Genomic DNA, 16,807 nt, shown 5'->3' with positions numbered 1-16,807 from the left:
TGCCGGCGACCAGAACTGGCTGGGCTGATGTGAGAACACCAACTCACACTGGAGGATGAAGCCTCGGAACTGGGCGAAGGCTCCGTCGAAGGGGCGAGGCTGGCTAGGTGGGGCTCCCGCGGCTGTCCAGCAGGTGGTGCCGGTAGCTGGGCAGGGCCGGGGAGAGCAGGGGGGGGGGCAGAGGCTGCGAGCGCGGCCACCTGTGCCGTAAGTGCTTGGGTTGTGGTGATGAGGTGCTGCATCTGGGTGGCGCGGTGCTCCTGGTTAGCCTCCTGTGCTGTAATGCGAGTGTTCAGGGCCTGGCACGCTGTAGCGGCCGCTTGGAGGAGGTGAGCGTGTTCAGCGAGGACCCTCCCCTGGGCTTGGATAGCCGTCGGCCCGGATCCAGGGGTGGGAGATGGTGCCCGGTCCTTCGTGTCATCTGAGCCCAATTGCATGGTCAGTTCTTCTGTTAAGACACGGGGGCGAGGGGGCTCAAGGACACGACAATGGAGACGGAATACTGTGAAGCCCCGTAGGGTATTTATTTACAGTGAAGGGGGGGTGGAAAAACAGGGAAGATGAGTCCGGGGGTTTCAGCCTGGCGGGCTGGGGGTAGTGGCTGGCGTGAGCTGTAGAGGAACAGAGAAACAGGGTAAGTCTCTACAGTAGGCTAATACGATAATCACAATAATAGTCTCGAGGGCTAAGTACACGACTGGTAACAGATAATACTTGCCAGGCCATTCTTAGGGAAGAACTGACGATGAGTGAAGGGAAGTCCAGGGTAGATGTAGGCAGAGGGTTGATTGGGAGTGGAGACAGGTGTGCAGGTTTGGCTGATGATCTAATTAGTGGGGACAAGCCTCACCTGCGGCGGAGAGCACGCTGTGCTCGAGCTGTGGGGGCGGGTGTGTCATGCCAAAACCTGCTGCTGCATAAGTATTATGCATAATACTTCCATGTACTTATCATAACTGTACATGTCCTACTCTAATGGATCTCAAACGAAACGCGCATTTTTTAAATTAAGTTGAATTGCTGTGCATTGTTTTAGGATGCTTAGTCCAGGGCTCAAGTTGTACTACGTTAGCGGAGCGAGTTACGTGTGAAATTAGCATGTGTTTTCATATATAAACGGGTTATTTTGATAAACCGGATACATTTTGTGAATATATATGGTTACTTTCTCGCCTGAAAACATATTACAACTTCATAAAATGACATATTAACACTTGTAGAGCCAAATTACAGCTTTTCGCTAATGGGGGCCAAAACGGAGGCTTCAAAAACACTAGACTGACGTCACAGTCGCCAGCTGGTCGTGACGTGGGCCAGCTGGTCGTGACGCGTTAGGCCGCTGATGGCCCTGCAGCTTTTGGCAGCAGCAGGTTTTGGCATGACAGGTGCTCGAGCTGTGGGGGCGGGGGAGGGCGTGTGTGGAGGCCCAGCCGTAACAGATAGAAACCTAATTAAAGTACTGTTTAACTTTTCTTTAAAGGTCACCAAGGACTATTTTCAAAGTTAAAAGAGTTACAGAGTATTGCCACGTTAGACATACTGTGTTAGGATTTTATTATTGAAATATTTGTTACCGCTCGTTAGCAATAAGCGAACATAAGCCTCTGTTGAAATTAGTTACTGGCGCTCTAACGTTATCCGTGGAGCTTGAGCCATAGGACAAGCTTTGAATTGTAAGGTCACAAAGCTTTATTGAATATTATTCATGTTATGTTAATTAAATATGTGTAGCTAACATCTTTTAACATCTTGGTTGTGAATTACATATTGTGGTGAATGTCATTGGAAATATTCACTTCAAGAGGTGAGCCAACTCTAGCCATCTAACTCCAACAAGTAAGATACAAATAGAGATTACCACAAACATTAACATTACAGAGCAGCATTACCTACTGGACAAATTGTAGGTATTAAAGTCAACGTCTCAATGTGTTAATATGGGAAAAAGTACATTTACATTTTCACGCAACTGCATGGAATCAGAACTCTTCATGGACGCCTATGTATCAGACCCATTGGGTAGCTTAATACTGTGTAAACGATGCAGTGGGAGCATGCATACTATGACTGTATTACCACTGACTAATGATTTAACCATGGTACACATGGTCTTGTCAGGTTAAGATGGGGTATGAGGGTAGAACATAATGGAAACAGCATATGGAATGTTCCAGCTCTGAGCACTCATTCTAACTGCAGCAAAGTGCTACTGAAATGTCTTTAGTGTCTGAGTGTCAGTGAGTGGGGCTATCTGAGCTTGCAGTGGTGATGGCTGTCAGTCAGTCTGTCACTCACACACACAGACAGACATGATGCATGAATCAACTGTCATCAACTCAGCTGAACTCCCCATATCTCTCTCTCTCTCTCTCTCTCTCTCTCTCTCTCTCTCTCTCACACGCACACACACACCACTGTCCAATTAAGAGCTTCTGTGGCCTGACAGGGTCTGAACTCAGCAGATGTCGTTTAGTGGGGGAGCAGGATGTTTGTGCGGCGGGTGGGGAAGGGGTGGAAGAGGGGGGGGGGGGGATCGATCCCTAACCAGTCCCACTGGATAAGTCCACCCACGCAGTGACAAGGGCTCTACACACACACACACCTTGTTCGCTTTTAGAGAAACACTTTGTTTCTTGTTATTATGTAAACAACTCTACCCACTCACAAAGACAGAAATCTTTTCTTAAGACTTTTAGAGCAAACACACACACACACACACACACACCTTGCTCGCTTTAAGAGATTCACCCAAAACAACTCACAAAGACAGATTTCTTTCCTTTTCTGATCCAACGGACCCACAGGTGGGTCCGAAGTGATATAAAGAGCTTACCTCGATCAATTCTCTTCATCGATATCGCATTTTTTTGCATGCTATACGATGCCACCATTTTGTTTCCGAGACGGTAAACACGGCCGAAGTCACTTCCAGTTTTCTCCAACTGGAGAATGTGTCATGTCCGGTTTCAACGCCGAATTTCCATACCATTGGTCGGCCAACCCAAAAAAATGAAAAAAAAAAGTCTGATACATGAGAAAGGTCAAATGGCACAGATGGTGCCAAAATGTCTCCAAATGGCCTAAACATATCCAAATTTGGTGTCCGCCTAAACATACCTGTACTAAAACAGGTACAAAGTTGCATTTGCTCACATTACTAGCATCTACTTTGGCACAAGTACTAATAAGACCCTGGAGTACTGATTCCTAGATGATTTGGGCTTATTCAGTCAGGTTTCCAAGGTGATATTCTCTGTAAAAGCTGTTGTTATTTTAGGCGGAGACTGAATTTGAGATTTTTTATAATGTTCTAGCTCTATTTACTCTGACACAGTAACATAGATTTTGATTCTGACACTTCTACAGCCACCCCAGAGGTGTTAGCTTTCATTTGATAACAAGATCATTATGAAGGCCCTTGTGATTGTGGAGATATTCTATATTCACTGTGGGCATGTCATTTCGAGCAGAAAACCAGAAAAATGAGGTGGATAAGAAGAGGTTTTAAGACTTCCACACACACACAAACATGCACACAAAAAGTGCTCATCTTGACATTCAAATGGTATTGTGGAACAGTTGTGTTTTCAGTAACTGAGTGGAGTGTGTTTGTGTTGTTATGTTTTGCAGAGACACGAGAGGACCGCACCAAGAGACTGTTCAGACACTATACTGTAGGATCTTACGACAACTTCACCTCATACAGGTATGACCCAAATGTTCATCATACAGGTATGAGGAATGCTTGGTAAGACTGAGCCGAGCTGTGTCATTGACATTGTTGAGCCCTGGTGGTGTTTGCGACTCTCATGGTGAGTGAGAGTGCTGCCGCCATCTAGGAGAACAACTGTGTAAGTGCACTGCCTGTTAATGCAGGCCTCATACAATACTTCATTGTGACCACTGAAGGGTGTAAGTGCATGTGTGTACCGTGTGTGTGTGTGTGTGTGTGTGTGTGTGTGTGCGTGTGTTAATCAGAGTGTCTCTCTCCCTCTCTTTTATCCTCCCTCTCCCTCCTCCTATCTTCCTTTGTCCCTCTCTCTCTCTGACATTTATTGCATAGAGGCTGTGAGTGCTCACTCTTGTTTAAATCTGATTAGTGGGTTGAGAGAGGAGTAGCAGCTTTACTGTAGGGTTGTGTTATCATGTAAATGACCCCCTAAATGCCAGTGTGCCAGTCTCAGGGAGAAGGGTGCTCTTTGTGAGTGTTTGTATTGTTTCCAGTCACTTTCACAGCCTTTATTAAAATGCCATTTTGATGTGCTCCTCGTCCTCGGTGAATGTCAACGTTCTTAGACAGAGGATGGTCAGTAACCCCTCCTGCCACAAAAGGGGGTTGGTTGTGCTTGTGCTGTGTCTGTATTGTGCAGACAGACACGAGTGAATTGACAATATCTTAGAAAAATATCTTGATCTGATCATCGAATTCCGGATGCCTAGTGCCTCTTTAAGTTGTATAATTGTGTGTGTGTGTGTGTGTGTGTGTGTGTGTGTCTTTGTTTGTGTGTGTGTTTATGTTTGTGTGTGTGTAGATGGGTTCTAGGGTTGGAGACAACCTGGAAATGGTACCTTTTCAGTTGCCAGACAGACAGACAGACAGAGAGAGATAGAGACAGGGAGAATCTTTTCACCAGTCCCACAATGGGAACACAATGAATCATGATACTTCACCAGTTAAACAATGAAACACAATGACTCATAACACCATGAGCAATACAGCAAAGCCCAGTGTGAATAGGATTGATTTATGAATGCCAGGGTAAAGCTGTTCCGGAATAGGAGTCTATGGAATGAATGGAGCTGCGAATGCCAGGGAAATACTGCATCGGAATAGGAGTCTATGGTATGAATGTGTGTATGCCATGCCCAAAATAAGACTGTGTTTGAATGGGAGACTAGACTTTGGAATAGAATTGTGACAGCAACTGGTGAAAGCGGGAACAAGTCGGCAACCAATCAAAAAGTGTGGATTACCGTATTTTCCGGACTATAAGTCGCACCCGAGTATAAGTCGCAACAGGCCAAAAATGGGTCATGAAAAGGAAAAACCCACATATAAGTCGCACTGGACTATAAGTCGCATGGTTCAAGGGAACGGGCTTGGCGGAATCAGCGGGGAAAGAAGACCCTGTTGAGCTTGACTCTAGTCTGGCACTGTGAAGAGACATGAGAGGATTTGTAAGCCCAGGAAGGACATAATTCACGTTAAAACTTCTTCTGAAAGGTTAGAAATACTTAAATTATCGAGTGTAAAGCCAGGGCTAGCTAGCGCGTTGCTAACGAAGGTTAGCAAAATGGCGTCGCGGGAGCAAGCAAACAGGATGGAACAGCCTCTGAAAGGTAATAAATGACTTTAATATCGTGTATAACGTTCATAATAGCGTGTATAACGTTCATAATATAGTGCTTAATGTCCACATTGTCGAGTGTAACGACTATTTATCGTGTATAAGGCCATGACAAAGATAGCTTGGTGAAAAACGGAAGTAGTTAGGATGAAGGGCGGCCTACAAACAATGCAACATTGAACAGCCTCTGAAAGGTAATAAATGACTTTAATATCGTGTATAACGTTCATAATATCGTGTATAAGGTCCATAATATCATGTTTAATGTCCACATTGTCGAGTATAATGGCTATTCTATCGCGTATGTGGCGCTAGCGGAAGTAGCAAAATAGCCTCGCGGGGGTAACTTAGCAACATAGAACAGTCTCTGGAAGGAATAAATGACTTTAATATCGTTTATAACGTCCATAACATTGTGTATAAGGTCCATAACATCATGTTTAATGTCCACATTGTCGTGTTTAATGTCCACATTGTCGAGTATAATGGCTATTCTATCGCGTATGTGGCGCTAGCGGAAGTAGCAAAATAGCCTCGCGGGGGTAACTTAGCAACATAGAACAGTCTCTGGAAGGAATAAATGACTTTAATATCGTTTATAACGTCCATAACATTGTGTATAAGGTCCATAACATCATGTTTAATGTCCACATTGTCGTGTTTAATGTCCACATTGTCAAGTATAATGGCTATTCTATCGTGTATGAGGCGCTAGCGGAAGTTACTCCTTGGTTCATGTCAGTCAGAGATTACCGTATGTCAGTTCATGTCAGTCAGAGATTATGAATTATTGATATATAAGTCGCACCTGACTATAAGTCGCAGGACCAGCCAAAGTATGAAAAAAACCGCGACTTATAGTCCGGAAAATACGGTACTCACCGAATCCATTGCATTGCAATGTTTTGGCTTGACTAGCGGGTGTGTCATTGATTTTCGATGTTGAAATGTATTTAGATAGATAGACTTTATTTGTCATTGCTACAGTACAGGTACCAAACAACGAAATTTAGGAGGGGAGGCTCCCCTGGTGTTTAGGAAAGGAAAAAGAAACACATTTTTAGAAAAAGCATAGATGCATAAAATCACAAGAAGGTAAGGAGCTGGTTTACATCAATAGGGGCTATGTACACAATCCACTGTACTATACTGCACGGATAGTCAACTAGGATTGTCATATTTCACAACAAAGTATTTTTTCACATTATTTTAAAGTGTCACAGTTTGCAGGCTTGAAAATGTACATGTTTGTGCCTCAGCACTAGCTGCCATACAATCCGTCCGGACTGTCCTGGGCCCAGAACTTAGGCCTTTTCTGTGTTCAGGGCCTTGACGGCCCTGTGGTAGAAGCTGTCCTTCAGTCTGTTTGTCTTAGCGGCCGGGGTCCTGTACCTCCTGTTCGAGGGCAGCTTGACAAAGTGTTCGTGCCCAGGGTGGGTCGGGTCCTTGGAGATCTTGGAGGCCCTCCTGAGACAGCGTGTTTTGTACAGCTCCTCCAGAGAGGGGAGGGGGGCGCCGGTGATCCTCTGTGCTGTTCTCACGACTCTCTGTAGGTCGCTTCTCTCCGCTGCCGTGCAGCTGTGGAACCAGTTGGAGATGCCGAAGGTGATCTTTAAATTTCTGCCGAAGGTGAAATTTACATTTCTCAGAATAGAAGTCTGAACATGTTGATTGGTTGCCGACTTGTTCCCGCTTTCTCCAGCTGCTGTCACAATTATGAATGTGACCGTGGGGCTGTCTATGAAATTAAATGGTGAAAGCCTGGCCGATACCAGAATGGATGGTTGTATGTGTCCCGCCATTGTGCTTAGAGTGATTTTAAACGTGGTTGAATGATTAGAGGCACTAACTTGTTTGTATACAGTAGAAGTAGATAAATAACACACACATTTACAATGTGTGTTCCTATCATAGTCTCTCTAGTCCAGTGGTCTTCAACCAGGGGTCCGCGACCCTTAGGGGGTCCGCAGAGGTACTGCAGGGGGTCCGCCAATTTTTGTCATAATAATTGACAATTATTCACCAAATTGACAATTGTTCACCAAAACAATTTGTGAGAATTAAAAAATATAACAAAAATGATATTGAGTAAAGTACAAGCATTAACACTAGAACAGCCGTGAGGTGTTAAACAGCACCAGTGAGTACAAAAAAAATTCTACCTTTGCACTCGATCACATTTCAGGACCCTCCTTTCATGACTTTTCCTAGATATGTGCGTTCTACCACCCAGCATTTTTACATTTTCAAAATCGAGTTAGTATAAAGCGTTTTAGCAGTATTTCTGTGTGTGTCTGTGTACTTGTGGCTGCCATCTATTTCTCCAAGCCTGCAATTCTCTTTTATATCAGCAGAGGTAGCAAGGGGGCACACACTGTGCTCAAATTCAGGCTTCAGTGCTGAATGAGACACAGTGCATAAGACTGATATTTGTGTTTATATATAGGCTACAATAACAATCAAAATAAGATATGTATATGTGCAGACAGTTATGAAAATGATAAACTGTACAGTATGTCTCCCAATCAATGTTCGTTCAGACAATACAACCAAAGGCGTAAAAATACTGATGTTCTCATAATGTAATTATATATATAGCTAAATTAGACTGTAGACTATATTGAAACCAATATATAGATTATATATATAGATTATATATACAACCTGATTGGATTAAATAAGATTCTGTTGTGATTGTGTTGACATTGTTGTGATTGCAAAATAAATCTTGGTTATGTAATGTGTAAAGAACATGATGACACGAATGCCTATTATGATGATATGCAAAAGGGACAATCTGTCTATGAATCTTGGTTCAATCAAGGTTGTACATAGATATACGCAGATTCATATTTGGATAGTTGATTTTGGCACCATTGTATAGTAGCCAATTGCAGAGAGTATACATTATTTTGTTTGTTTACTGCACATTATAAATGAAATGATGTGTATTAATTATTTTTGTTGGTTTGAATCCTCACTGTGTTCATGTGTCTGCTGATGTTAGGGCCGGCGTGAAGTTCACGACAAATAAACAGACTGTGTGAAGCTCATAACTATGATAACACAATATTGCAATATTTATTACTATTCTTTTTTAATAATGATAATCAACTTTCATTCATTAGTAAAGCTCCCACAGTCTCAATCAATCTCCTCTCCATATATAGCATTTAATCTGTTCCATAGTTCGTTCTCAGCTGACTCAAGCTTCATCAGATTGCTCTAATAATTTCCCCACTTCTCTGCTTATAGGAACTTTATGCATTTTAGAGAAACATGCAGAGCATGTATTTGACAAAGAAACGTGTAGGCTAAGAACTAGTTTCTAAAGTGAGTTACAATCACTTGATGGTTGATACACGGGGGAGGGTAATCTTATTGATCGTTTCCCATTAGCAAACAATAGCTGCCAATTCATGAGCGAGCCAAGCGGGTTTCAAAGCTGCCAAGCGGGTTTCAAAGCTGCCAAGCAGGTTTCAACGCTTACAAGCTTACAGCAGTCGATTGTCTGCTGATGTTACGGGCACGGCCGGCGTGAAGTTCACGACAAATAAACAGACGTTATCACTGTGAAGCTCATAACTATGATAACACAATATTGCAATATTTATTACTATTATTTTTGTATAATAATAATCAACCATCATTCGTTAGTAATGAAAACTCCCGCAGTTCCGATCAATCTCCTCTCCACTTTACACATTACATAACCAAGATCTCTTTTGACATCACAACAATGTCAACACAATCACAACAGAATCTTATTTTATCCAACCAGGTTTTATATTTTGATTATGACATCATGTCTTTCAACATTGTCACACTTTTCATTACACACATTAGCGGATTTATCATTCTGTACTCTTTCTCTCCTTTCTTTCATGTATTTTCTTTCTCAATTAGTAGTCTCCTAATCTCGCTACAGTTTGAGCGAGACTGTAACTGTCATTGTTTGAATGAATGAATGAATGAATGGTCTTTATTTGTCATTGATATAGTACAGGTACCAAACAACGAAATTTGGGAGGGGGGGCTCCCCTGGTGCTAGGAAACTAGGTGCTAGGAACTGGTGCTATAACTGTGTTCATGTTATAATGTTTAGTGAACGAACAATTGTTGGGTGTTTGCCACAAATCGGAATTATCTTGCCGTGAAATGTACATCAAATAACATGATGTCGGCGATCTACTAGAACTGCGGGACGACTGCAATGTAGGCTACCATATATATCTGCCATATCATACCGTTTTATATTGAAAAATATGATGGTAAATAAATACATGTGGGACCGATGTATGATATGGCAGAGGTGTGGTGTGTATCAGTCTGTCTCGTTCCAGCGAGTCAACTCGTGTTGACTCAATAAGACATGCGCTTGATGGGGGGAGGGTTGATGGCTGGCTCTCGATCGTTTCCGATCAATGAACAAAGACATCGGGTTCCCCCGCAGTCACAGTGCTACATGAAAATATCTAGCCACACACCACATAGCATACCTCCGCCCTATATGTATTTATCATCATATTTCTCAATATAAAACGGAGGTACGATATATGGCAGATATATGTATGGTATATTATGGCAGTTTCTGGCGCCTGTCCCGTTCTGTTGTTCAAAGAATATAATATAAAACGCATCACTGCACTGCTGTCTGTCCTGTGTTGTTTTGTTTGCATTGCATTTTAGCACAGTGCGCCGATTAGATAGAAGATGTTCTACAGAGGGTGATGTAACCCCTCCCTCCCCTCCCTTCCCCCACCCCTCCCCTGCTGTTGTGTCTCGATACCTGGTCAACACAGCTTGGGATTCCAAGGAAATTACTTGGAACTATGTGTGAAAGGGACAACATTGCAATATATATTACAGTTATTTTTTAATAATGATAATCAACTTTCATTCGTTAGTAATGAAAACTCCCGCAGTCTCGTTACATACATGCATACGTTATTATATATATAAATAAAGCCTTGAACTGGCCAAGCATAAAGGCTGAAGATGGAAAGTCACTACAGGCCTATGCACTGTATTTGAGAGGATGCAACAATGCCATGCAAGACTTGCACTATCTGGAAGAGCTTGATAGCCCATCAAACCTCAGGCTTATTGTTTCTAAGTTGCCCTACAAGTATAGGGATAAATGGAGGTCTATTGCCTGCAATATACTTGAGATTAGTCATGGCAGGGCTAAATTCAAAGACCTTGTTGGCTTCATTGGAAAAACAAGCCACAATTGTTTTAGATCCTTTGAATTTAGATTACCATCCCCCATGCTTCAACCATTATATCAAGTGAATGGAACTGACTTTAGAAACGAGTTATTCTGGTTTATTTGCGAGGACCACAGGAAAGGCCAAGGATTTCCACTTACACATGTGTGAGGAAAAGTAACAGCGTTTTGTTACAGAACTGTTCGCAAATGTTCCATTTGTTCATTTGCTTTATTGAGGTGACTCTGCGAAATGACAATAACTAAACAAGTCCTGACAACAAAAATATATGTATAATATTGTATATAATGTTTTTTCTGTATATCACTGTAGACCACAGTCTCACTCACATATACACAACACAACACTGTTGTGTATAATACAGTTTTCTCAGTCGCTTTGGTGCATTTCTCACATCACTATTAACATTTGCACAACAGTTGTCAGTGTCATCAAAATGAAAAGTCCTGACACCATTGTTTATGAACAAGATAGTCAAATGGCTTTGTCATGTTTTCATTATGACAGTTCACTCTGTAAGTGTTTTCCAATGCAAAAAAATTAGATCTTGAAAGTGAAACCGCAGGGTGCGTTCGTAAATTCGCTATGAGAGCGCCGGAGCGCACACCGGGTTCAACGTCATAAAGGGACCAGGTAATTTGATTGGACAAGAGGCATTCCATGGGTGCTAACCAGTTTTCCAGGGCGAATTTACGAACGCATGCTAGCGAATTCGACGACGAAAATCGTCAGAGGAGATATACGGGTTATTTTGATAAGCTGGACACATTTTGGGAATATATATTGGTACTTTCTCACCTGAAAACATATTAAAACTTCATAAAATGACATGGTAACACTTGTAAAGGCAAAATCACAGCATTTTTTTTTTGAAAAAAAATGGAGGATTCAAAACGCCTTCTGCTTGCCGGTGCGAAATGCATTCTGGGAAAAGGCGTCGGAGCCTGGCAGACGGCCTTGTGTGACATCGCCCTCCAGCGATCTTTGTGCGTCAGTACACTCTTCTCTATGTTAAACTATCATAGTGCTGAATCACACCTCATCGCGATTGAATAAGGTCGCGATCCGCCGCGGTCCTAGTGTTAATAGGCAATAATACACTACTTTTGACAAAAACTATTTACAAAATAAATGATTCCCATGATGCAGAGTCTAACATAACGTTAGCTAAAAAAAAAAAAAAAAACTGTCTAGCAAGCTAGGTGTTGGTTAAAACGGTGCAGTTCGGTCTTTGTTGTGAAATTAACGTTAATCAATAACGGGAAATTATATATTTTTATCAATCATAAACACATATAGGCTAATAACCCAGCAGATAAATAATAAGGTGGAATAAAAGGTGAATTAAGTAAATATAAAAGTTATTATAGGCCTTAAAATGTGACACATTAAACAAATATATATATACATATGGGGGTACCTGTTCTGTTTGTCTCGCGTCCAAGGGGTCCTTGGGCTGAAAAAGGTTGAAGACCCCTGCTCTAGTCCATCTGATCTCTGACATCTCTGCTCCGTGTTTCTCGGTGTGTTAGCTGGCATTACAGTTAGCATGGTCTCTCTGCTCCGTGTTTCTCTGTGTGTTAGCTGGCATTACAGTTAGCATGGTCTCTCGCCAAAACAATGATCTATGAGTTAAATTAAATTATTTGACCTCCCTCCTGCAGAAGAGTTTCTCTGGGGTCTCCTGCCCCAGCCAACAGGGGCTCTGTCTGCTCTGGGTAAGTGGGAGGGCATGGGTAACAGCTTAAGCCCAATTTATACTTATGCGTCGAATTTACACGTGGCTACGCCATAGCCTACGCAAGGGCTCTCCCAATTTATAGTTCTGCGTTGGTCGGTCTGCATCGCGTTGGTCGGTGTACTCATAGCGGCATAATATCGATTTTTTGTTATGCTTGTTGTAAAGAAAATGTCTATAATGCATTGAAATGACATTAAACTAAGATAATACGATGGTTATCATAATTTTTAAAATCTTTATTAACAAGTAATTACAGAAAAAGTAAATGACATTTCTGTCATGGCTTCCGCATTTACGAGAGAGTCGGAATGTGACGCTACCAAGCGGACCAATCACAGTTCTTATAGATAACTACATTGAATATGTCTTATCATCATCCGCTGTCAAACGGCACAGGTAATCATTTATTTCTAAATAAACAGGATTGTACATCTCGTAAATGTGAATCGCGCTCCTTATGGGAAGGCTGTGCTTGACGCTTCCATGGGGCACTCTGTTGGAACGGTGTACTCAAAGCGGCATAATAGCGATTTTTTGGTTATGCTTGTTGTAAATACGGTGCGGTCTGCGTAGGCACTGCCCCGTAGTTACATTTTTGGAGAGGTGCGCGTCAACCTATGCAAGCTACGGCGTAGGCTACGGCGTAGATTTTACGCAGAAGTATAAATTGGGCTTTACAGTGTTGTATACTGTATGTGTTGAATTTTCCAAACTGAACCATGGTCCCATATTGTCCTGGGGCATTGAGCTCCCAGGGTCTGTAGGATCACTCTGTAGAAGTATACAGTTAGGTCCGGAAATATTTGGACAGTGACATAATTTCCATAATGTTGGCTCTGTACACCACCACAATGGATTTGAAATGAAAAAACTTAGATGCAATTGAAGTGCATACTTTAAGCTTTAATTTAAGGGGCTGAACAAAAACATTGTATGAAATGTTTAGGAATTGCAACCATTTGTATAGTAAGTAAGTAAGTAAAGCTTTATTTATATATCGCCTTCCGTACATGAAATGGCTTCAAAGCGCTTGACAAGTCCCCTATTTTCAGGGGCTCAAATATAATTGGACAAATGCTCATTTTTAATACTTTGTTGAGAATCCTTTGTAGGCAAAGTCTGATGGACATCACCAAATGCTGGGTTTCCTCCTTTGTGATGTTTTGCCAGGGGCCTCATTTATAGAACATGCTTAGATCAAATGTTGATCTTACCCGTGTCGTACGTAGAAAACCACGTCAACGTAGTGATTTATACAATTTCAACGTGAGTCAATTTGACCGTGGAAACGATCTTAGCTCTACGTCGAGTATTCATTTGCTTACGCACATTACCTACTGGTTACAGGCATGTGAGCCGCACTGGAAAAACGTTGCCTACTGTAATTCATGCGAAGTTTAAGTGGCTCGTAATAAAATTAACGATGTTGTTATCTGCCGAGAAAATGAGTTTAATTCAAGATTTAAAGGGAACTTATGTTTATGATTGTAGTTCAGTCTTTCTTTATATCCCTCCGGAGCTGCCTATCTCCCCTTCAACGTGCATAGTGCGTTCCACAACGGACCTTGCTCGGCCACACGCTAAATTATACTGGAGTTTCTCCGGTGTCTGGGAGTTTGCAAAGGGAGTTCGCAATCATGTTTTCAATGTCACCTGATAAGAATAAGACCATTATATTATTACAGTATAAGCAGCACTCGAGTTGAGGTGGGATGAAAACAGTCAAAATCGTCCCCCTTCTAAAACTGCCCTCCCCTCTTTCCATACGTTATGTAATTTATCAATGAACGTGGTAGTACTGCTAATTCAAGGTGCGAGGGGGCACGCACACATGCAATGACATTTTTACTGACACTGAAGTCACTGACGCTGAGGGGATGCTAAAATTGTCCTCGGGCCTCATTCATAACGGGTGCTTAGATCAAATGTTGATCTTACCCGTGTCGTACGTAGAAAACCACGTCAACGTAGTGATTTATACAATTTCAACGTGAGTCAATTTGATCGTGGAAACGATCTTAGCTCGACGTCGAGTATTCAACTTGCTTACGCACATTACCTACTGGTTATGCAGAGTTATTACAGGCATGTGAGCCACACTGGAAAAACGTTGCCTACTGTAATTCATGCGAAGTTTAAGTGGCTCGTAATAAAATTAACGATGTTGTTACCAACCGAGAAAATGGGTTAAATTCAAGATTTAAAGGGAACTAATGTTTATGATTGTATTTCAGTCTTTCTTTATATCCCTCCGGAGCTGTCTATCTCTCTTCAACATGCTTATGCCTTGCCCGGCCACGCGCTAAATGATACTGGATTTCGAGTTGAGTCGGGATGAGGGGGAATGGCACCCCCCCTGAAATAAAAACAGTCCAAATCATCCCCCTTCTAAAACTGCCATCCCCCCTTTCCATCCCTTATGTCATTTTATCAATGAACGTGGTATTACTGCCCTCTCCCGCTTCCAGACGCACGCCTACCCTATAATATAGTATTAACGCCCTGTGATAGCGGCTCAAATAGCGGCTGAATGAAGCCAAGTGCTATAATATAATATAATACAGACAGTATATAATATTGTCAGTATTGTCTGTCTGTATTATATTATATTATAGCACTTGGCTTCATTCAGCCGCTATAATTGAGCCTCTATCACAGGGCGTTAATACAAACCTCATTCACCTGCGTTCAATTCCAAGTATGTTTGGTATTTATCGAAGGAAGCACGTACGCAACTTTAAACCACCTCAGCCCGTTTTATAAATAATGCTTAAGTCCGTTTAGAAAAATGTGCTTACGTGAAAGTCAAAGATGAAGTTCAAGTACTTTTTTATGAATGAGGCCCCAGGTGATTGACTCTGCCATTGCCGAATATTCCACTTCTTTGCCTTCTATAATTATAATTATAATTTTGCCATTTAGCAGACGCTTTTATCCAAAGCGACTTACAATTACGAATTACAGGGACAGTCCCCCTGGAGTAACTGAGGGCTAAGTGCCTTACTCAAGGGCACACTAGTAGTGGTGTGGTTTCAGGCGGGATTTGAACTCACAAATCCTTCTGAGTTGCTTTCGCAGTATGTTTTGGGTCATTGTCCATCTGTACTGTGAAGCAGTGCCCAATCAACGTAGCTGTATCTGAGCAGACAGAAAAATCCCTAAACACTTAAGAATTCATCCGACTGCTTCTGTCTTCTGTCACATCATCAATAAACACGCGTAGCGCTACTTAGCTAGTTAGCCTGCGCTAGTTAGCTCGGCCCCTGGGTGAGCTAGAGAAACGCGGTCTTCGGTACACATGAGAGGTGTCAAAACGTGCGTCCGACGGAAGGTTACGGCCTACGATTTACCCACCATGCCCCGTTTAGCGGACAAAAACTGCCATAGACCATGAATGGGGCAATATTGAAAACGTCACAGCTCGGCCTCTGGGTGACGTTAAGACACGTGGATTTCGCCATGGGGGGCAGGGTGGTGACCAAAACACACACACACACACACACACACAGACAGACACAGACTTTTTGTGGAGAGAAATGCCCATTCAAATTGAATGGCGGAACATTGAGAATAGAGGACAAACAAATCGTTTTTGAAAATGTTTTACTCCTACGGCTACAATTCTATATCTTTATTCACAATTTTTACATGGAAACATAGAGCAACTCTTACTGTCACTCAAAATATCAACATATAAGCCCAAACATTATAGTCCGGGTAATATGTGAAAAAATTGTTGGCGGCCATTTTCCTTTCCGCCATTGCCGAATAATGTATTTTGCTTCATATCTCCTTAACCACACATGAGAACACTGAACAAATGATGTCTAATGATTTCATGTAATAATTTATTTACTATAGTTCTCTAGGTCCAGAATTGTCTATTAGGCTATGAATGTAGGTATTTCAGTTGTTGCACCTTACTTGGAAAGTGTTGACAGAGTGGATGTGGTGTGGGACTGCTATGAAGCAAACAGCTTAAAGTCCCGGACAAGACAGAAGCGAGGAACGGGCACAAGAACAAGAGTGGATGGAAAAAACAAGATACCAACCAACTGGAAAGGCTTCCTGAGAGTGGATGAAAACAAAACAGAACTGTTTCACTTCCTGGCCAGGAACCTTGTGGAAATGTCAACGACCAAACAAGTTGTTTCCAGGTATGGACCCAATGCTCTGTCAACTCACCCACTACTAGACACACATCATCTTTCCCCTTGCACACATGAGGAGGCAGATACAAGGATGCTACTCCATGTGGCGGATGCTACAAGAAAGGGGTATAGAAAGATCATCCTGCGCACTGTGAACACAGTTGTGTTGTGGTCCTAGCCATTGCACACGTGTCTGAGCTGGACATTGAGAAGCTGTGGGTGGCGTTTGGGACTAGTAAGAACTTCAGGTACATACCCATCCATGAGATCAAATCAAAGGCTCTTCCTGTGTTCCATGCTTTTACTAGCTGTGACAGTGTCTGCATTTGCAACCAG

At 42.2% G+C, this 16,807-nt stretch overlaps 1 protein-coding gene across 1 annotated transcript in view; it reads left to right on the top strand.

Moving 5' to 3' along the window:
• shank3a (SH3 and multiple ankyrin repeat domains 3a) overlaps positions 1 to 16,807 on the top strand; it is a gene marked incomplete at both ends in the record, with an annotated part of 384,733 nt that overhangs the window by 345,106 nt on the left and 22,820 nt on the right. Inside the window, one exon of the mRNA XM_080538858.1 lies at positions 3,631 to 3,706. Coding sequence (XP_080394984.1) covers positions 3,631 to 3,706 — 76 coding nt within the window. The remainder of the gene's footprint in view (positions 1 to 3,630; positions 3,707 to 16,807) is intronic.

This window comes from Nansenia antarctica, assembly GCF_963989245.1.
Source record: "Nansenia antarctica genome assembly, chromosome: 9".
In the NCBI taxonomy this organism is placed as follows: Eukaryota; Metazoa; Chordata; class Actinopteri; order Argentiniformes; family Microstomatidae; genus Nansenia; species Nansenia antarctica.
The sequence above is the reverse complement of the archived record's forward strand: the minus strand, read 5'-3'. Positions and strand labels throughout refer to the sequence as shown.